The 21,421-nt window shown below is 47.1% G+C and overlaps 4 protein-coding genes across 14 annotated transcripts in view; 3 read left to right on the forward strand and 1 right to left on the reverse strand.

Annotated features, from left to right (window-relative positions):
* ighd (immunoglobulin heavy constant delta) overlaps positions 1-1,227 on the forward strand; it is a 33,768-nt gene extending 32,541 nt beyond the window's left edge. The window contains 3 exon segments of the mRNA XM_057014211.1: positions 83-370; positions 500-648; positions 1,056-1,227. Of these exon segments, the coding sequence (XP_056870191.1) occupies positions 83-370; positions 500-648; positions 1,056-1,064 (446 nt within the window). The 3' untranslated portion in view covers positions 1,065-1,227.
* A 1,998-nt stretch (positions 1,228-3,225) lies between these two features.
* Positions 3,226-13,013, forward strand: LOC130514556 (nucleus accumbens-associated protein 1). 3 transcript variants are annotated; one of them, XM_057014213.1, is made up of 8 exons: positions 3,226-3,512; positions 6,452-6,605; positions 7,101-7,367; positions 7,875-8,493; positions 8,574-8,744; positions 9,006-9,111; positions 9,319-9,416; positions 9,898-13,013. In XM_057014213.1, exons 2-8 carry the CDS (start codon positions 6,480-6,482, stop codon positions 10,206-10,208), a joined length of 1,698 nt encoding a protein of 565 aa, XP_056870193.1. In that variant the 5' UTR covers positions 3,226-3,512; positions 6,452-6,479; the 3' UTR covers positions 10,209-13,013. The 3 variants fall into 3 exon arrangements, with proteins under 3 accessions (XP_056870193.1, XP_056870194.1, XP_056870196.1); XM_057014214.1 differs by lacking the exon at positions 3,226-3,512 and adding an exon at positions 3,550-4,020; XM_057014216.1 differs by lacking the exon at positions 3,226-3,512 and adding an exon at positions 5,167-5,493.
* A 2,294-nt stretch (positions 13,014-15,307) lies between these two features.
* ier2a (immediate early response 2a) lies at positions 15,308-16,350 on the forward strand. The gene has a single exon (XM_057015366.1). It carries the CDS (start codon positions 15,552-15,554, stop codon positions 15,990-15,992), a length of 441 nt encoding a protein of 146 aa, XP_056871346.1. The 5' UTR covers positions 15,308-15,551; the 3' UTR covers positions 15,993-16,350.
* Positions 16,351-17,237: 887 nt separating this feature from the next.
* cacna1aa (calcium channel, voltage-dependent, P/Q type, alpha 1A subunit, a) overlaps positions 17,238-21,421 on the reverse strand; it is a 55,286-nt gene continuing 51,102 nt past the window's right edge. For all 9 annotated transcript variants that reach the window (XM_057014121.1, XM_057014124.1, XM_057014120.1 and 6 more), the window contains one exon: positions 17,238-21,245. In XM_057014121.1, coding sequence (XP_056870101.1) covers positions 20,433-21,245 — 813 coding nt within the window. In that variant the 3' untranslated portion in view covers positions 17,238-20,432. The remainder of the gene's footprint in view (positions 21,246-21,421) is intronic.

The following is a 21,421-nucleotide window of genomic DNA, read 5'->3' on the forward strand; positions in this document are numbered from 1 at the left end:
TTATATGTCCACTGTCCACAAGGTTGTACTCAGTTTTCCTTTTTGAATGAATGTCCTAAATATGTTCCATTTTTTTCTTTAGCCACAGCAACTTATTCAGAACCTTCAGCCACTTTGCTTCAAAGCTCCGATGAACTGGTGTGCCTGGTTTTTGGCTATAGCCCCCCATCCATCAACATCTCTTGGTTTCTTGATTCCTCAAAGGAACTGATAGACTTCCACACTACTGAACACTACAGGGGCCCAAATGGAAAGTTCAGCATTCAAAGCCACCTTCTCTTGTCCAAAGTCACCTGGTTACCTGGAGCAGTGCTCACCTGCAGGGTGACACACAGCAACACCAGCCTTTCCCTAAATATATCCAAGCCAGGTACTGTTTTCTGTTTGTTGGTCTTCTACAATCACTTAATTTATTGCAGATAACCCTTTTATTGATATATTTATTTCATGTTTCTTTATGAGAGAAGTCAAGATCAGTAATTTATTCAATATTTTGCAGAAATCTCAGAGAATCGTCATCTCTTGAACAATTTTAGCAACGATGATGAAGGCATAGGCATCAGTATCGAGAGCTGGTATATGGCTTTAACATTTCTACTTTTTTTCCTTGCTGCTGTCATCTACGGCGTCTTTGTCACCATAATCAAGGTATGTTGTTTGAAATAGTACTTTTGGTAAAGTAGCACATGTATATAAAGAACTATTGATAAATTACACTATCTGCAAATGCCAATTGGGATTCACAAGTGCATATTGCATACAATCCCTTAACAATTTCTAATTAATGTAATCTCCAAATATGTCATGACAGTTGTAAATGTGTTGCCCCTTTTTGCAAACATAAATTCAGAGTCCAAATAATCTCTGTGTTTTAATGTCTATAAAAAGCTGAAAACCTGTACGTCAAAGGACACATGTAGAAAACTGTATTTGGGCGCCGACTTGTGGCAAAAATCTGCAACTACAGATTGTTTCACGTGGTTTGAAAAGAGCAGAATATGTACGGTATTTATTTAAATTAACAAATCCCGATGCTTTTCTCTGTCGCCCCCCAGATAAAATGACTGGGCTACCCATCCTAGGAGAAAACTCTGGACTATTGAGGATTTTGAGGGGTAGACAAAGTTTCTCTTTTGAAACAATTCAGTTCACAAGATTACTGGTGTTGAACTCACACCTGTTTGTATTGTAACCATATTTGTAATTAATAAAGCATTCAGCTCAAAATGCTCTGTCATGATGTATGTTCCTTATAAAAATATAGCCTTTATAGACTGAAGCTTAATACTTTACTTGGTTGTGTTACATTTATTCTATGGCTCTGTGTGTTGGGTGCTTTGGGGCTCAATTAGGCACCATTGGGACAGTGAGGGGAAGTGATGGATTTGTACGGATGGCAGGATGACTGAAGTTTTACGGTGTTCCACACAACAGTTGTATTACTTAGATTGTCCACAAGGGGATACAAAACTGTTATTTGGGATTTAAGGCTATTATTGGGCCTCTGTAGCATTTAAAGGTTTTAAGAGTTCTTATGCGAACTGAATATTAAAAACAGAAATGTAACTTAAATTTGTTCAAACATGTACTGTAACTCTGTGCATGGTGTCTACACCTGTATACTTTGTGGGATTTAAAAAAATCCACATCGAGGAGGGATGGCTCTATATGTGCACATCATCCCAGCTATTGGTTACACTTGAGCTGAAGTGGAACTTCATCTGCCCTGATTGGCTGTGGACTTTGCCAAAGCCAGCCCAAATCTGTGGCGCTGTTGCCGGGATGGAGTCACATTGTGCTGCTGATTTTTTTTTTTTTTCTTTTTTGCTGCTGGGACCAGCAGAAGGAAAGCAGGGAATCAAGCCCAGCATGCTGTCTGAGAACCCCCTCATTATCCCATAATGTCAGTCACTCCAGAAAATGGTGTTCTGTACACTCACACGTGATAGAAGCAGTTCTCTGCTTAAACTGTACTTTCAGGTGTAGTTGTCCTCAAATGGTCATAGAAATAAAATAAAAAATAGACATAAAAAAACCCAAATTCTGATATAAGATGCAAAGAATAAAACTGAACTATAGAACGTGTGAAAGCAATCTTAGACAATTGGATCTTAAAAGTTTTAAAGTGGCCATATTCTTAATGATTTTTCTGACAATAACCTTTTTACAAAATCTGTGTCTGTGTGTGTGTGTGTTCTTGCACAAGGATCCAAGTAGGCATTTTTACTGACAACGTGAGGACATTTCTTTGGGGGAAATGGTGCCAGAAGAGTCAATCTAGAGAATTTTAAAGGGCTGTTTGAGGGCGCCGAGATTTTGAGTTTAACAGTACAGTTTAAATAGGGTCATTCATCTCGTTATGATGGTTAGGTTAAGTGCTGGGGAAGGCGCCATATCAATTATCAGATCAACCCCATAAAGATGACAGCTTCACCCTGGAAAAGATATCTGAGTATTGAAATAAAGGTCCCTGCAAAACAATCATGATAAAAGTTATTTTAATGTGCTGTTTTTAAAAAAGCAAAGAAACAATGAAACCAAACACAAAATTCAAGACCTGACACTTTTGGGGAATCTGCTAAACTATAACGGCTGTAAAATAGAAACAAGATTGACTGGCTAAATGTTTTTTTAGTCATGGCAAGAATGCACATGAACCAAAGTTGTTTCCACCTGCAGATATGATATGTTATGTTGCCATGACACTGCTCAGTATGCTCAAGGTTTAGTTTCTGTTTCTTAACGTTCCACAGAATCATAAGATCATATTCAGCTCCCTTTGCTCCCATGCCCAACTACCGGTAATAATAGATCACATATGATAGCTATTTATTCTTATGCCCTTTGGTTAAAATTGCTGGCGTGAGATGAAGATCCCAGCTTATAAATGATATTAATTTGTGCGCGTTAATGGTTTATTCTTAGGTCCCCTGGAGCAAATGTCTGACCTCATACAGTATGCGTCTGAGGGGCCCTCAATGCCAACTGTTTACCAGCTGAAACACAGGTGCCTGTGTTGCTATGATATAGCACCCTGCGCCGTGCACATAAGGATTCGCTTGTTTACGGCGGCATGGGCGCGGTTTTATCCCTACTTTATATGCGAGCGCTGAGTTCACTTAAGTTAAAGAAGTACACACAGGCGGCCTACTTTCCTACAATTCTATCGCACATATGCAGAGTGGAAGAGAGAGGAGGGGGGCTGCTGTTGCTGTGCCAATGCGCCAACAGTGTGAGCGATGGGATAGGTCTCCACAAATTGAGGCTGCGCTCGCAACGATCATGCGATTGAATGACGAGCGCGTCATGCTCGTCTTCCTCCCTTCCTGTTCCGTGCGATCAGTGGCTCTGTGTTCCGCAATCCCCCGGGATACTGTACCACCCTCGAAGACTTTGCCACAAGCGGTTCGTTCACACTGAATGGCTGCCCGGGGCGAGGGGAACTGGGGAGAGAGAGCGCCGCGTCTCCTCCTTTAAACGCCAACGCTCTGCGTCTACTTCCCGGCGAGGGGGTGAGTGTCTTGTCTGCCGCCCTGCAAGGTTTTTCCTGCCGGGGCCGTTTGAGGACTTTAGCTGCAGCGACGGTGGGGGCGGGTTTCGGGATGATGAGCCATCGAGCAGATACGGGACAATTGAACTTTGGCGAGGGCGGCGTGCCTCTGGATAGATGACAAACCCGAAACTTTTACACATGCCACTGAATTTTAGACCGTCCCAACGACGCCCGCTCTTAGTTAAACCTTTCCCCTAAAATATGCAGCGCTGGCAGTCGTTTGCCTCTCTTGCGAGAGCCCATTGTGCTGAACGGTGCCTTGTTGTGCTCCCACCCCCCGCACCGTGCCGCACTGGTTCCGTCTGGCTCGCCCTCAGCGGCTGCGTGTCCTGGGATGACCTGTTGATGTCGGTAGAATGGAGGATGCCGGAGGGGGGGTGATTTCCCCATCATCGAAATATTTAAATAGGCAACATTTTCGCTTTGACATCCGGCGTCGCAGCACGTCTACCCCGTCCGCACAGGCAGTAAGTGTCTTGTTCAGTTATTTAAGACCGTGTTATAGCGGAAATGCGTGACATTGTGTGGCCGGGCTGAGTGTGCGTGAGGTGGATGGCGCGCCGGGGCGAGACCAAAATATATAACAGTAGCGTTAGCTTAGCCGTTAGCCACCTCAGTGGCCTGCCGCGGATGGGAGAGAGCATTACATTTCCCCCCGCCACCACTGCCTGTCCTGGGTGAGAGCAGAGCTGGGGGGTCTCGCTTTCTCAGATGACTGTTTTACATTAGTATACTTGGCGTGGTGTTTGGCTGCACGTTGACAGTAAAACACCCCCACTCGGATAGCACCGGGACTGCCTCACCGTCCCGCCCCCCCTTTCTGAACAGACAGTGGAGCATTCCAGACCGGTGGACTGGCGCGCGGCGCAACGTGTAACGTCTCCGTGCCTGCCCCAACAAATAAAAATAAATAAATAAATCCCCCAAGGACCCTTTCCCATATATGCTGCTGAGGCTTTGGTTGAGTTTGACGTGTGCACGATAGTGTTCCCCTTTGTGTGAAAGAGAGAGCGAGAGTGTGTGTGTGAGTGTGTGTGTGTGTGTGGGGGGGGGGGGGGTGTCGAATTAATTTTACCATGACAGTCATGCAGGCACAGACACGTGGGAATCAGGAAGTGACACCACACACAACCATGCCTTTAACTGTATTAAGATGTGTTTACTAAGTGGGTGAATGAATGCAATCATCCATCCTGTCCTGAAATAAGCCCAGTGGTTGGAGAAGAAACTATTTTTAAAGCATACTATGAGAAGTCTCAGGTCTTAAGAACGTTTGACCTACTTTCCTCACCAGGCTGGCTGGTGTAAGATTTAAATCACGGGGTGATTTCAGGTCAACTGAATTTGTTCACATCGCAGCGCTGTTTAAAATGTTTGGAATCTGAGACCTTCCTGCTGATCTCTGTGGGTGTCACTTCCCCGCCTTGGTGCATAAAGACACACATACACATATTCTTCCTCCCTGTCAGGACAAACCCACCCTCCTCTCAGCCGTGTGTCTGTGCCTTCGTGTGCACGCATGTGTGCTTACTGTGGCTCGCCAAACTGTAAACAGGCAGCATTGTCTAATGCCTGTGTGTGACTCAGTGTGCCTTTTGTGGGTTTGTTTGAGCCTGTGTGTGCGCATCTGTGTTTTAGTATGAGGGAGAGGGAGCTTGAGAGAGACGGAGACAAAGAGAGCATTTCTCTTTACCCTGGAGCTTGGCAAGGTCCCAGATGAAAGGCTTTGGATATGATGGGGCGGAACACTCGAGCCCTCCTCAGTCAGTCACACCGAAGTTGGTTTATACTTTTCGCAGGGGTGGGCTTCAATCACTCCGCTCCGCTCCGGTCTAAGATGGTCTCCTTTTGGGTGTATTGGCATTCATTCACACTTCAGCGTGACAAGCGGGTTTATTGTAGTCATGTTCACTCTTGAATAGTGAAGACGTCACTCATCTGTGAGTACATGATCTACCGTGACTGATGTTCTGCTTTGAGGAAAAGGTTTATTGGATGGCGGCTGAGCTTGTTGGCTGTGCTTGTGGAGGTTCCATGGTGGTCGTTCGTGAAGACACTGTACGCTTCAGGCAAATCCAGCTCCGACGTGACAGATTGATCCTCATAGTTCATAGAAAATCCAAAACACAGCCTGTTGGTGTTGTCTGCAATGTCTTTATGTGGTACGCTTGTGAACCTGACACTGTGTGTTGTCAGAGCTGCAGGTTTTACTCTTTATTTTTTTATTTTTACCTTTATAGCTCAGAGTAAATTCTGATACATTTATTATTAGCAGGTATGAGATAGGGAAAAAGAAGGGCGTATGTTTGCCTATTGGAGATTGTATTTTTGTGAAAAACAATCGGAAAGATGCAATAGTATAGTACACACACACACACACACACACACATACACACACAGCATGACCCAGTTATCTAAGGCCATCAGGATTTTATAGCTCATAGAAGAGAAAATAAAAAGGCTTTTCATGAAGCCCCCATTTGGCAGCAACAACTACCTCAAGGCTCAGGTGACGTATGGGATTAATGCAGAGTGGATTACCCACAGGGGCTTCGACAAAACTTTGTTTCGTGTGTCAACAACTTGTGCTCCTGCCAAATTCCCCCAGTAGGACTTTGTGAAGACATATTGTGTCCTGTCAAACATCCTCAAGTATGTCATTTTTAGGGCTTTGGCCTGGGAGAGAACGATGCTAAACAGGAGGAATAAAAGAGCGTCTTTCATTAGGCTTAAATGTACAGTATGTTCCATTTATTGTGACCATGTATATGTGTGGTTTGCTTTCAGAGTTCAACAGTTTAAGAAATCCATTAAATACAGTGAGACAGAAATGTCATAAACCAAGATTTTAAAGCGATTGTGTTTATTGTGTCCTTCCTCTCTGTCTTTGCCAACAAGACTCCTTGGTGGTGTGCGTAGGCGCACCATGGCCCAGACCCTCCAGATGGCGATCCCAAACTTCGGCAACAACGTCTTAGAGTGTCTGAACGAGCAGCGTCTGCAGGGCCTCTACTGTGACGTCTCCGTGGTGGTCAAGGGCCATACTTTCAAGGTACTAATGAACGAGCGCGCTTCTGTTGTTGTCATCACTGCGCTGAAAATTGAGGCGGCCTTTGGAAAAAGCTGAAGGCTTTTGGAATAAACTGTTTAGTCCTGCGGTTCTGTGACAGAAGAGGAGGATGAATACCAGTATGTTTGGGAGGACATGGTCGGGGCAGCAGGTTTTGGGACACTCTTTATGGCAATTGAGATCCAGCTAAATCATCTGCTGTCTCACCTTCCTGTAATGAGATACCTTTTTGTAAAATAGTTTTCCAGAATCGTATTTGTTTGGCTCCCTCAGCCCGAGTCCACATGTTTTAGTGCCAAACCTTCAGCGGCTCCATAGATCCTGCAATAGATTGCTTCAAAAAAACGGTCGCATTTTAGGAATTCTATGTCATTATTAGGTTAAAAAAAAAAGAAAATTTGATTGTGTTTGCAAGAATCTGTCAAGATTCTTCGAAAAAGCTGACCTGGGGTTGCTGTTGATCTGGATTTCCCTCAGGCTCATCGAGCAGTCCTGGCTGCCAGCAGCTCTTACTTCCGGGACCTTTTCAGCAGCAGTGGCGGGAACGCGAGCAGCAATGAGATGAGCCCAACCGTCGTGGAGCTCCCAGCGGCTGTGCAACCCCAGAGCTTCCAGCAGATATTGGCTTTCTGCTACACGGGCCGCCTCAGCATGACGGTGGGCGACCAGTTCCTCCTCATGTACACGGCCGGCTTCCTGCAGATCCAGCAGATCATGGAAAAGGGCACTGAATTCTTCCTCAAGGTAGAGGCCAAAAAGGATTCTGGTGTTATAACATTCTTTTCTTAATCGCTGTATCCCTTTCGGGGTCACGGGGAGGGCGCCGAAGTCTGTCCCAGCTGCATATGGGCGAAGGCAGGTTACACCCCTGAAAGAGTCGCCAGCTAATTGCAGGGCCCTATGCAAGCATTTGGAGGTTCGGTACCTTGCTCAAGGGTACCTCAGCGGTGCTCTGAGGGTGTCCTCGTACCTGGCCCTACTATCAGAAGACCTTCCATATTTTGTCCGCACCAGGGCTTGAACCAGGAACCTTAGGCAGACTAAGCTACCACCGCCCTTGTGTTAAAAAGTTGTGCTGTGTAAAAAGTTTTTGGACAACACCTGATTTAATTTTTTGCCACAGTGATGTGCAGGTTCAGGCAACTGCGTTAAGTAATTGTTGGGTTAATCGGTCACGGGTCATCTGCAGGTGATAAATTGGTCCTGGTGTATAACTGTTTGTGGATGCTGACTCTAAACGGATGTTTCCAGGTCTCCTCCCCCAGCTGCGACTCCCAGGGTCTTCATGCTGAGGAGGCTCCTCCCTCTGAGCCCCAGAGTCCTGTAACGCAGACAAGCAACGGTGCAGCCAGGCCGGGCTCCTGCCAGACGCCTCTCTCCCTGGTTTCCAGGGTGAAGCCGGAGCAGCCCCCCACCCAGGCTGAAGCCGCCGCGCCCTGCTCGGTGGTCTGCACCCCTGTAGCCAAGCGACTGTGGGAGGGTGGCAGCAGCCGTGACGGAGCTGGGTCCGCCTCGGGGGGAGGCGGGAGTGCCCGGAAGGTAGCCCGTTACTCACAGGAGACAGTGCGGGGCAGCGCCATCCAGAGCCCCGGCGCCCTCGGACTCGCCATGAGCATGGGCACGACCGGACCCAGCCTGGCAGGAGCACTGGCCGGCGGCGCCCCCAACACCAACGGGGGCTCTGGAGCCGGTCACGGCATGTCAGATGGCGCCAGCCCAGGTACTCTGAGCACCTACGCGAGTGACTCGCCCATCAGCTACCATGATGACGAAGAAGAGGAAGAGGGGACAGACGAAAGCGCCGAAGAGCAGTACAGGCAAATCTGCAACATGTACACCATGTACAGCATGCTGAACATGGGGGCGGCAGGTAGAGACGCTAGCGCGCACCTACATGAGTCGGACGCCACCTGTCCGCCACTAAAATGTTTGTCTTCCTACGCTCGCCAGCTGTGGGGGAGCGCGTGGAGGCTCTGCCGGATCACACTGAGACGCGGGGTCGGATGCGCGGAAGGGACCTCACGTGTCTCCCCGCAGAACTGGTCGCTCAGATCGGCAACCGCTGTCACCCAAAGCTGTACGAGGAAGGAGACCCTGCCGAGAAGCTGGAGCTAGTCTCAGGTGTGTTCCAGCGCGTGTGTTGGTGCATGTGTGTATTCCTTCATTCAGATTTTGGAGCCAGCTAGAAAATCCCACAGCGCCGTTGCCTTTTGATGGAGGATCCGTCTTCTTCCCCGTTTAGATTTTGGTCAGGTTATATGTTGACATATTCGAAAATATTTGAAAGCTTTCTTTTGGGGTGCAGTATTCCTGCTTTCTCACTCAAAATGACGGGCCAGAACAGTGCCAGGTTCTAATGAAGATGTCTGTTGCTCCACACAGGTACTTCCGTGTATATATCCCGAGCCCAGTTGATGAACTGCCACGTGAGTGCAGGGACCAGACACAAGGTTCTGCTGAGGAGGCTGCTGGCCGCCTTCTTTGACAGGTTCTTTCCTCCCAATGTTTCGTGTCCAGAATAGTCCGAGAGACACAGACTGACGTATTTTGCTTAAAGTGCGTCAGTAGTAGCATCAGTAGTTCTAGTAGCAGCAGCTGGAGGAGGATTAGTGGCGGTGGTAGGTGAGACCTGAAGAGGTTGGACTGATTCCACTTAAAATCTCTTTTGCTGTTCTTTCTTATTTTGACCCATCAGAAACACTCTGGCCAACAGCTGTGGAACAGGCATCCGCTCTTCTACCAATGACCCAAGCCGGAAGCCCCTGGACAACAGAGTTCTGCACGCGGTTAAATGTGAGCTTCTGGCATTTTAGATTTGAAATCCTTAAATGTAATTTTAAACCCTTCATTTAAGTATCAGACCTAATTTGTTTTAGTATTCTCTAATTCAGCTTTTTCATTGAAGTTGTTTTCTTTTGAATTAAAGTTGATTGAACTCAGGAACATCCAATATCCTAAAAATAGATTATCGCCTTTAGTAACACAATTCCGCCACTAGGGGGAGTGATTTCCATTTAAACTTTGTCCTTAATCGGACATAATGAGCTACGTGAGCTGGATAAACGTTGGATGGGGGGGGGGTTAAACTTTCTTGTCACTATTTAAGTGCGTTGTGAAACTAAAAAATTTTTTAAATTACATTTAAGAAGCCTTATTCTTTATGATTTGAAGACATCCTTATTCCACCGCCATTAAATGACTGACTCGTAATGACTTTTTTGTTATTCTTAGTCTTAGTTGCTCAGTCAGGCTAACTGTGACCCTCTCGATTCAGACTATTGCCAGAACTTTGCAACCAGCTTCAAAGAGAGTGAAATGAACGCCATTGCTGCTGACATGTGCACCAACGCCCGCCGCGTGGTCCGCAAAAGCTGGATCCCCAAGCTGAAGCTGCTGATGGCCGAAAGTGACTCCTACAGCACTTTCCTCCCCGACGGCATCAAGATGGAGGACGATGCCCTGGGGGCGGAGCCCACGTTCGACCCCACCGCCCTGGAAGCCGGCGGCGGCGCTTGCATGGAGTCCGGCGGCTCCTCAGGTGAATCGCTCGCAGGTGTGGGCGGAGACGGAGGGCAGCTCTTTTGAACGCCGTGGCCGTGGGGAACGGTTGGAAATGCGTCAGTGCTGAACAGCCGTCATCTAACAGGACACGAGACCCTCAATTTCTGCTTGGTGGAGTAGGGAGAGTAAGAGGATGTTCACTCTCCTCCTAACAGCCCTCTACCTCCACTTTTATATGGCGCCTCAGTGCATCCATGTGTGTTAAATACATTCCCTGAAACGCAGGCGGTGCTGCGGGACTAACAAGTAGTAAACGCGGCACCAGGACACTGAAGGTACACGTCAGTGGCATTCTTCTCTATGCAAGCTTGACGATGTGTCTCAGTCACTGAGTATAATCCCACATAAACCGATAGAATCTCTTCAATACTACCTGATCTTCCTCCTTCCGCTCGTCGCCCCGCAAGTTCTGTTTTCCCCCCGAGGCCAGAGACCCTGGCTCTCACTGTGCAGTATCTCATAGAAGCGGTCCGAGAGAAGCTCGTCCCTGAAGGTGCGAGCACAACAGGTGATCGGTGACGGTTGTATTTTTAGAGGAAAAGCTATATTTATAAAAGCACGCGCCCATGCCTGCAACGGTGTGAGGAAAGAGCGTTAGAGGGATGGTTAAAAAAAACAAAAATTTCCGTCACCCTGTTTTACTGAGGCAAAAAAAGGTCTTATGAAACGAAGAATCGTTCTATTTTTGCAGAAAAGAGAGTGTAATAAAGCAGAATAAAGCCTTTTCATAGGAGCGCGGTTTATTTTTACCTTTCTTTAGTGGCGCAGGGCGGTGGAGCGAGCAGGCCAACTGCTAAATTTGAGTCCATTCATCTTCAGGATGCAGAGGTCCGACAACTGTTAGACGTTAGGTCGTGAACCTGAACGCACCGGCCCGCGATTCCCCGACCCGCTGGTAGTTTCCTACCTTTGCTCCCATCAAAGCTTCGTGTCTTTATTTAGTCCCTTTTTTTGTGAGAGTTACTGACATTTTTATTGAAATGTAAAGAAATAGAGAGATGTTGGAATGTGCCTTGTTAAAAAATCAATAATCAGAAGCTACGAGTGAGAAGGAGCCAATATCGCTTCTTAGTTGTCGGGTACCGCGTGTGTGTGTGTCTGTGTGTGTGTGTGTGTGTCTCCAGTGCCACATCTCGTTGATTTTTGCACCTGTGAGGTAGGGAGGACGTTTCTGCACCTTACTGAAAAGAAGCAGTCTTGCACCTTTTTTGACATTGTGTAGCAGTTGGATCCCCGGAGGTGGAATCTGTGTTTTCGCCGTTTTAATGTTTTAAAGTTTGGCTTAAATTCTTTTAGAATCATCGAGGAGACTGTTAAGCTGTTCCCAAGTGTTCTTCGGTTCCGTTGCTGGGCCGATCACTTTGTTCTAAAGGGTCTTTTTCTCCCCCTGAAGTTTGACACATAAAAATAAGCAGCCGAGGTTACTTTGACGGGAGGCGGACTGAACCTGAACGCAGCACCCCGCGACCCAACCAGACCTCCGTTTGAGCCTGTGCGCCGGCTCGTTTGCCTCTCCGGTGTCCGCGCTTCCTGTCCCACACGCAGCTGCCGTCACGCTTCACCTCCGCACGGGCGTTCATGCGCTTCGCAGGCAAAGCAGAGGTTTTAGGTCGCTCCGGACCTTCTATGATGTGTTTAAACACACCCTGGATTCACACAGTTTTCGCCCCGACCTTTCTTCAAGCGAGAACGTTGCCGTTTGTTTAAATTATTGCGTCCTCGTAGTGGTTTGCCCTGTAGTAATGTGTCTGGTACAGATTCCCTGGTAATGCTGTTTTGAGAGTTGTTGGACCAAGAGACATTCTGTGGACTCCATGATCATTTTGGGACATGAGGGAGAAGTTTTTTTGTTTTTTAATATCACATCGAGCTTGCCCAAAGATAAAGTAGACGTGGGGATGGTCGGCTGTCATTTGTGAATGTTGAAATCTCAAATGTTGAAGGTGTAAATGATATTTTAGTGTTGTAATCTGTGGCCCTGTGGAGGAAGGACTCCATTTCCATGCACGAAAATAGTTCCCCCAATAATTAGAACAGGTAAAACACTACCGTGCTAACGCCCTTCTGACTAACTCGCCACAAAACTGTCTTAATGGGAGTGAGCCTCCAGCGTATTGAGACGTGGATCAAGCTTGTCTTGGTTGCAGTCTGGGATCAGTGGAACTGCTGCAGCATTTCCACAGCGACTGTAGTTTCCGGTATCTTGGCAGCCCATAAACACATCAGAGATCCCTTGGACAGCTATGGAAAAGTTCCCAGTCGCCGCGGCGGCGCATGTATGCATTCTGTTACCGTGTAAGCACCTTATGCAGCCATGGAGCGGAAATGAACAAAAGCTGTCTCCTGCATGGTTCCATTGCGCCTCAGTAGCGCTGAATCGGGCTCAGCGCCGGGATCCACTGAGCAGCCCGGAAAACGCCCCAAAAGCGCCGTCGTGCTTTTGACAACAAGCGTTGCTTTTGGTTGTACACAGCAGACAGATAGCAACACACTTATACACATGTATAGAGAACTCCTGTATATAGATGCGCACATAGAGCTCCGATTGTTTGTTGTGCACTTGCAGCATGAGGTGTCCATTTACAACGCTTCTGAGCAACGTCTATCCTCTCGCCCCTGCTCCCGACCCTCTGTAACCCTGTAGTGGACTCTCTCCTGTGGCTCATCTTACTCTTCCCGTGTTCCAAGTGCCAATAACGTTGTGACAGCCCTGTAACTGTGACCCGACATTATTAACCCTGATTGCACATAACGACTGTAAAGTAAATACGAACCATAGAGGAGAAAATGGACTCTAAATGATCTTAATAAAGGATTTATAACAACTCATTTGTCTCCCGTTTCCTGTTTGTGGCACCGCCGATGGACCGAAGACAAGCGCGACGCTCTTTATTTGAGTTTCTTTGAAGCGAAAATGATCTTAAATGTTTAATATTAAAGTGAGATTGTGTGCAAATGAGCTGCTGCTGCACACCTGCTGGCGGCCATGCGTGGCACTTTTTCATGCTTCATGACCAGAACATCTGCTGTGGTTTCACTTTCAGATGAGACGTGTTGTAAATAGAACGTTTTACTCTGAAAAGAAAACCACAGAACTTGTGACCTTGTGACAGTTTTTGCTGTAAAGCCGGACACAAATATAAACATTGGGCTTTTTTTTCTTATTTTTTTAAGATTTAAAAATGCACAACCATTTCATATAACATGTAAACCACACGTGTGTGTGTGTGTGTGTGTTTGTGTGTATGTATATGTATATATATATATATATGTATGTATGTATAGAATTGAGAAATTCTTATGTATACAAAGACATAGAAAATAAAAGCATATTATATATATGTATGTATGTATGTATATATATATATATATATATGTATGTATATATATATATGTATATATGTATATATATATAATATGCTTTTATTTTCTATGTCTTTGTATACATAAGAATTTCTCAACCTTCTGACCTTTTTGCTAAAAGTCATTTTAAAGAAATGAATCTTGGCTCAATTCCCTGAAATGACAGTCTGAGATGTTTCTGCCCTGTGACAGGAGCCCATCTTGGGTCGATTCAGTCAATTTGACGCGATTTGTCTGTGCTCTATTTGTTCTGATGGATGAATGATAAACATGGCGAGTTTAGAAGAACCGCTCAGAGCCTGCGAAATCTTCCACTGCACTGAAGGTTATTCAGCACCAGAACTGTTCTGATCACCACGGTTGGAGGAAACAGGAAGTGTTCACCCTGTGACCAATAAATGAGGCCTTTAAATGCAATCAAACATTTCATAATGTCAAAACATCCCCATATCCGGTCCCGCGTGGTGGGTCTGACTGGACCCACTGGACTGGTCAGTGCCACTGATGGTGTCTGAGGTCGTGTTGTTTGGGGTGAAAACACTGAATATCAATCTCCAAAATTCATTTCTGAATAGTTTCCTCAAAAAAGAGTATCTTCAATGAAACTCTGGGCCAGAAATACTTAGAAATGCAGTTGTGGGAACATCTATTTTTGGCCCATGAGGACTGTGGTTCTTCTGATGAAGAGGGAGGAAATTGTCGTTTAAAACAGTCGAACCACTGGGTGAAATCTTACTTTTACGCGTTCTCTCAAAATCAACAAAATCCGAGTTTTTATTCTTCTAATTTCTTTGCGAGTGCGCCACCTTGTGTTTTAAGTCTGACATGACAGAAAGGATCCGGTGATGGGAAGTGAAAAACACAAATAGGTTTCATTTGCAGCCTTGCACTTTGCAATTCGGATTTATAGGTGTGTTTTGATTCTCCTGCTTAATCAATTTAAAAATATATGAATGAATAGGTCAATAAATCACTAAAAGAATTAGAAAAAATCGCCCAAAAGTTCACAGATTAGCATTTAATACCGCGAGTTGACTAAATAAACACGTTCATAGCTTATTTAAAACTTATCAACATTTGGTAACGTAATCTCCACTAGTGTGTGTGTGTGTGTGTGAGAAATTCAATTGTTCAGTTCCACATCACACCACTAGATGGCGTGCTAACTCTTTTATTGAGTCGGCTTCAATACGTGCCGGCTCAAGATTTGAGAAGAAGCAGCAACTAAACTAAATAATGAATGAACTTAATTCCAGGCAAATGAATGACATCACGTGAGCATGTATAAAAAGAGGAAATGCAGTAAAAAAAAGTAAAACGTGCAAAAGATGTGTGTGCTGTGTTACAATGTTTAGGTGCTGAAACAGATCATTACGCATCAATAGTGAGGAGAAAGTGTTTTCCCAGTCTGGAGGTCCGGTCTGCATCACACTCAGCGACCTGGACCGTGACCAGTGCTGGAACCCGTCTGGAAGACCAGCGGCCAGCTGAGAGCCCAGGTGAGATCCTCCATGGCCGAGGGAGGCGCTGACTGAAGTCCTGCTGAACTCCTGAGTGCGGGAGAGGGGATTCCTCTGCCCCAACAAGGACTGAGAGGAAGTGGGGAGGCGCCACGAACCTGGCTGGTACTCCAGCCCACCTCATGGGTTCTCCTCTGGATGTACCGAGTATCGGCATATGCCCGCGCGCGCGCACGCTGGTCCTGCTGAGAGTATCTAAGGTTGGTGCAAAGTTTAAATTCCGAACATACAGGACTGTTTGTGGACCCTTTTCTTCTAACGGGTCACTCAGACGATCGTTAAGCCTGCATGTGCGGTGACGTCATCGACGTGCTCCGCGGTAGCCCAGTGGGCGGGGCCTGACTCGTGGCGTTAGTGACGTCAGCGAGTTTATGAGCGGCCGCCGGCAACAAGCCGCCCCTCTGGAAACGTGTCTGGCTGAGCTCTGCAGTCTACGTCCAGGCTAATCTCTGTTTGTTTGTTTGTTTTTTTCCCTTCCGGGTCTATGATCAAAATAAACATGGACGTCAGCGATAAGGCCAAGAGGATCATGGTCTCGGCGGTGGAGAAACTGAAGCACTCACGGGCCCAGCGAGGGGGTCTCCGCCTGCACCGGACCCTGCTGCTGACCCTGGCCATTAGGTCCGCCCGGGACCTTTTCGACGCGGCCCAGATGCTGATGGAGACGCAGGTGAGGGCCGAGCCGAGCGCAGCTCCGTCGGACCACCCGGTTTCTCCCTCCTCCGCGGGGGAAGCGCTCGTGTCTTACCCCAGAGACCCCAGCTGCGGTGCATCGAACGAGGGGAACCGTCACGTGAGCAGCTTCGTGCAGCCCCACAGAAAGAGGCGGGCCAAAGCGACCACGGAGCCGGACTTTTTGCCCTGTAAGAAAGCCCGAGTGGAGCGGGATACTGGCACCCAGCAGCCACCGGCCAGCCCGGGGTAAGTGAGGACCCCCCTCAGCGACGCAAGAAGAGCTCCAGATCTCAGCAGACAGAATGAAACCTCACCAAAGGATCGTGTTTGGGGATCTTTGTGGAACCTAAACCGGTACACGGGCGCACCTGGACGTGGCCCGAAGGATCGCCGAGCCGGTGTGCGGCGGCCACGGTGACTTTTGACCCAGTTGAGCTGTTACTGGCCACAAAGGTGGAAATCAAGGATCTGGTTCTTGTGACTGAGACCTTGATCCCTTCTTCACGAACATTACTCGCACAGTTCTGTTGAAGCAATATGAAATAATGGACTTCTACCTCAGTATTTACTAAAGATGTAATAAATAAAGATCTGTGGTCCACGTGTAACTGCACTGTCACTGTGTGTGTGTGTGTTTGGGGTCAGGAAAGTGCACTACGTGGGACAGGAAGCGGGTTTCGGGTGAGGCGGAGGTGGTCTCCTCCCTCCTGTGGCTTCCACCCCCCAACACTGCTCACATTTGCCTAACAAAGGCGGGGAACAGTTCAGATGGGGTGAGGGGCGTAGTACCATTGACTGGGGGACAATAAGGATTCACCAAAGTCTGCATTTTTTTAAGGGTCAGGATACAACGGGGCCAGTTTGTGGGCAGGAAAATTGGGTGGAAAAGTCTGAGCTGTGAAGTAATGCTCCCTCTGGATTTGAATAAATTGTCACTTTTAACTCCCCAACACAGTGAGTAGGAATGTGAAACATGATAGACCACACAACCATTGTGTGAGAGTGGGGAGGGGTAAGGGGTCCTTGCCTCCATCCTGCTGGGATGGAACCAAACACCCGGAGACTCCAGGGCGTGCTGAAATTAACAGTAAAAACTCCCATGGAGACATTTCTCAATCCTTACCAGACAAACAACCTTCAAAACGAAATTATTAGTATCAAATTATTCACCCTCGTCTCCTTTGTAGAATATTAAAACTCCTTTTTATACCGCGAACTATACAATTCATGCAGTTTGTACTTTTGCCACCAGCAGGCGCCAAATCTGGCACTCGATGCCTTTAGGGCTCGATGTTCAAACCCAGTCCGCAAAGTCCACGTTTTCGGTCCTCCCGGGAGGAAATCGGCTTCAAAAGAGTAGATTAAGACCGAGTTTTCCTCCCGGGAGGACCGAAAACGTGGCAGGATTTCGGCTTTTGCGGACTGGGTTTGGACGTTCCTGCAGATGGTGGAGGAAAAGAGCTGAGACAGTAAAAAGAAATGACACGGAGCGGCGTGCATTCTCTCTGGATTTTATTCTTTAGGAAGAGTTCTGTCTGGAATTACAAAATGCACTAGTAGAAATAGCGGTGAGACAGGTCGAGAGTGCGACAGTTAAAGAGTGCGAGAGAGACAGATTTAGAGAGAGAGAGAGAGAGAGAAAAGGGGGGAGTGTGAGGGAGATTAGAAGGTTCCGCAACCCGCCGCGAGAGCATCGTGGCGGGTTTCTGCACCACGTGACCCCCCTCGAAAAATTAGAAGGGAGAATACACCATCTTTCTGAACTGTACGTTCTTTATTTCTTCTTCTTTTTTAAAAATGTAAAGATTCTTTTCTGTGGTGTCCTGAACATGGTCGTGTTGTGTCTCAACTCCATGTAACGGAAGAAATCAAAACAAAATTCTCACCAAAATCTCTTGTTTTTTTTATTCTTTTGACTTTTTTTTTTGTATTTTTCCAACCTTTTTTGTTCTCAAAAATAGAAGAAAAAAGGAAACGTTGCTTTTTAAAAACATCTATCTATCTTATATCATTTTTTTTCATTATTCCTCTTAATTCACTAATCTTTTTTTTTTATTATTTTAAATCATTTATGTCCTGAAGATGACTGATAACCCACGGTGTGGCATGCACATAGCACATGCATTTCTGGAACTATATATTTTCACCTTTTTTTAAAATCTTTTGTACTTAAAAAAGGAAAAAAAACACTTTTTTCCCCTCAGTAGCGGCTTTACATTGCTTTTTGAAGTGTGGTTAATCAGCGTGTTAGTGGATTTCACTGCAGCATCGACACAAAGATGGATGGTGAATATTGGGGGCGGGGGGGGTTGCATGGTTCACTCAGGGGCATCGCATGGCCACACGCATCACCAAAAAGAGACGTCTGGAACCATGAAAAGGGACGCTGAAATAAAACCCCAAAACGTGATCGGGACCATACTCATCGATGTTCGTACGCGCACGCAAAAACCCACCCACACAACCGGCTACATACCAAGTGTGCTTTCTGAATAAAGTGAGGAAAAAAATACTCGTCTGTGACATTCCACTGAGGTTGGAAAGACACTGATAGGCAGTTGTTTTTTTTGTTTTTTTTTGTCCTTTTTGTTTTTAAACGGTGCATTCTCCGGTCAACTCGTGATAGGCCTCGAGGTTAAACAAGTGAAACTCTTTTTCCGTCGTGTTTTGGCGCTGACAGTGGCGTGTGTTAACGAGTGTTAGTTTGAGGCACACAGAGAAACACACAGAATGAAATCCAAAATATACAGAGGTAATACACAGAGATGGAGTCAGACATCTTTTCTCCGACCCGTCAGAACTGGGCTGGCGGTGTTTTCAGGGGCGGGACGCAGACTGGGGAGGGTCTAGAAGTGAGACGGCGTGATGGCGTCTGTGGAACATCTTTGCTTCAGGTGTGAGGCAAAGGGGTACGACACCTACACGCCGGCGAGCCGTACAGCGGCGGCGGAGCTCTGCCAACCCACAGAGGCGCTTGATGCAGGAGGAGGCTTTTGATAAGTAGAATGACAAATTTACCCACGGTCGAAATTCTGCATAGTTTTTGTTGTTGTTGGCCATTTTGGTCCTCCTACAGAATCCCTCTGCCAACGACGCAGCCGGGGGACGAGAGCTCCACCTTGAGGTTGGAAAAAAGACTGACAGAGCTAAAAGACAGAAATGGGACAAGATCACGTCTCAGTTCCGTGATCACCTTCATCCTACATGTTTATATCTTTTTTTTATCCCCATTATTACAGTCATGTAACAAAAAAAGGAGTTTCTCTTCTTTCCCCCTTCTTTCTAGTGGTCTCTTTCTCTCTGTCGTCTTGGATTTCCCCAAAAACCCTGGAAGACTATGAGATGTCACTGATTCGCTAGGCTAATTTCCCAATATGGATGCCACATCTCTTCCCCCATTTGACCCTGCTTCCATTTGTATCCTTTTAGTAATACCACTTTAGTTACAAAAGGTTTGTTTCACATACAAATTATGTGCAAATCGAGCTGTATCAGTGGCAGGCATCCGACTCAAAATATACAGACAAGCAAGCAAAAGCAAACGTTTTGTCCTTAGTAGACATATAGCATCGACCAGAACTCTGTCACCTAGTTTTAGGGTAAAGAAAATAAAAACAAATCCCATAAAGAGGAGAGAGAAAGAGAAACAGAAAGGCATTTGCAAAAAAGAGAGAAACTCGAAAAAAAAGATCACAACAGAAATGACTGAGTAAAGTTTTCCCCCCACATACAGTAGATTCTCATTGTTGCTATTATCATTAGTAATAGTTTTTTTTTCTTTTGTATCTTTCATGCAGGATTCCACAGGGTGTACAAGTCTGCAAGACTGAAATAACAGAAGTGCCGCTGCAACAGAAGATTCAGGCTTCAGTGTTTCGTAGAGGGAAGAAGACGCAGGAATAGAAGAACAAATACTGCAAAAATGTGTTGGTTTTTTTTCCTGAAACCCGTCTTCGCTTTTTTTTTTTTCTCTCTTGTTGGTCTCGCGTGTTGAGGGGGGCTCAATTGTTTTCTGGGAGGAGGATATTCTCAAATCCTGTCCCTTGGACCCAATGGATTTGTCTCCCCCCCCCCCCCCCCGGCTACCCTCCTCCCAACTCTCCCACCCACTCTGCCATCTCACCTCATACAGGCGGAGGGCACGTTGACACGTTTGTTCTTAGTTAAAAACACAGATGATAAAACTCATCAATATACAACTGGTGGCTGGGAGGGATGTTGATTGTTTGAGGAGCAAAATAAATAAATAAATACATAAATAAATAAAAAGAGTTGATGTTCTTTTGTCTCTGTTTCTTTTGTCGAGTCGCAACTCTTGACATCTTGTAAGTGGCTGTAATTAATCGCCGCAGGCAGAACGTAAGACACAGAAAGAGTCTATCGCCCCCTCAGCAGTTTGAGGTTGGTCTTATTTGGCATCGAGAGATGAACGCGACAGCAACGCAAGTAGAGCGCAGCGGCGGTCTGACACCTCTCCTCGCCCCAACAGGTCCCTCCCTCAGCATTTCTGTTTCATCCTGCTGACGCCACATTTGGCCCCCGGTCTCCGCGACATGCCAACCAGTGAAAAAGAAGGAAAACCTAATAACAAAGATCCGTGACCTCCTTGGACAGTCAATGTTCTGCCGTCTCCTTTTAGCCCATCTCTCATCACCTTTACCCTCTAGAGCCCGTCCCCCTTCCCCGGAGGCTAGCACCAGTCATCTTCCTCCGTCTCACTGTAGGGTTCGTGCAGGCCCTTGCGGGGGCCACGAGGATGCCCGGCCGGGGGTGGGATCTTGTGAGGCCCGGTGTGTGGGGGCCCGTGTAGGAGTGCAGAAGGCGATGAAGAGCGATACCCGTTGGGGAGGCGGCGTTGGGCAGCAGACTGCATCTGGCTTTGTAGTGGTCCAGTCAGGGCCGTGGTGGGCGGGGGCACATGATGGACAGTTCTGGGTGGAGTGCGACTGGGCTGCGGGTGGGGCGGTGGGTGAGGGTGGGGGTTGTTCACCAGATGAGGCTGAGGTGGAGGAAGGGGATGGGGGTTGTGTGGCTGTGGTTGTGGAGGAGGTGGAAGTGGGTGGCCGGCCATGATGTGACCGTGAGGGTTGACGACTTGCATTGGGTTTTGCTCGTACGCAGGTGGTTCATGGTGAGGCTCAAAGTCCTGGTACTCCTGGTTATAGAAGCACCCCCCCGCTTCCATAGAGCCACCTCCACCTGTGTCTGGCCAGCGAGGTGGGGGATGATGAATATGACGAGGCGTGCCATGGTGGGCCACTGGAAGACCGGCAGGGAGAGGACCTTGGGCCGGTGGAGGCTCAGGAGAAAAATGCCTTGGGGCGGGGGCTGGTGGTCGGGTCTGTGGTCCGGGGGGCGTTGGCATGGCCTTACGGACGACAGGGGAGTAGGTGACATGAGGGCGGGGGGTCGCGGGGGTCTGAGGCAATTGTCGACGGCCTCGACGTGGAGTGCTGGTCCCCGACGTTGAGGGGACGGGACTTCCGCTGACTGAACTACTGCCCTAAACGAAAAGTGAAATAAAGCAAATAAAAAGAACGAACCACAAATTCAGCGACAGAACATGTAGAACACAGTCCAGGATGGGAAAGAGAGAGCAGAACACAAAGAGGAGCAGAAAGAAAGCAAGAGAGTCCAGATAAAAAAGGAATAAAATTGGAAAATTACAGCAGCAATAAG

This window comes from Takifugu flavidus, chromosome 18 (genome assembly GCF_003711565.1).
Source record: "Takifugu flavidus isolate HTHZ2018 chromosome 18, ASM371156v2, whole genome shotgun sequence".
NCBI classification, from domain to species: domain Eukaryota; kingdom Metazoa; phylum Chordata; class Actinopteri; order Tetraodontiformes; family Tetraodontidae; genus Takifugu; species Takifugu flavidus.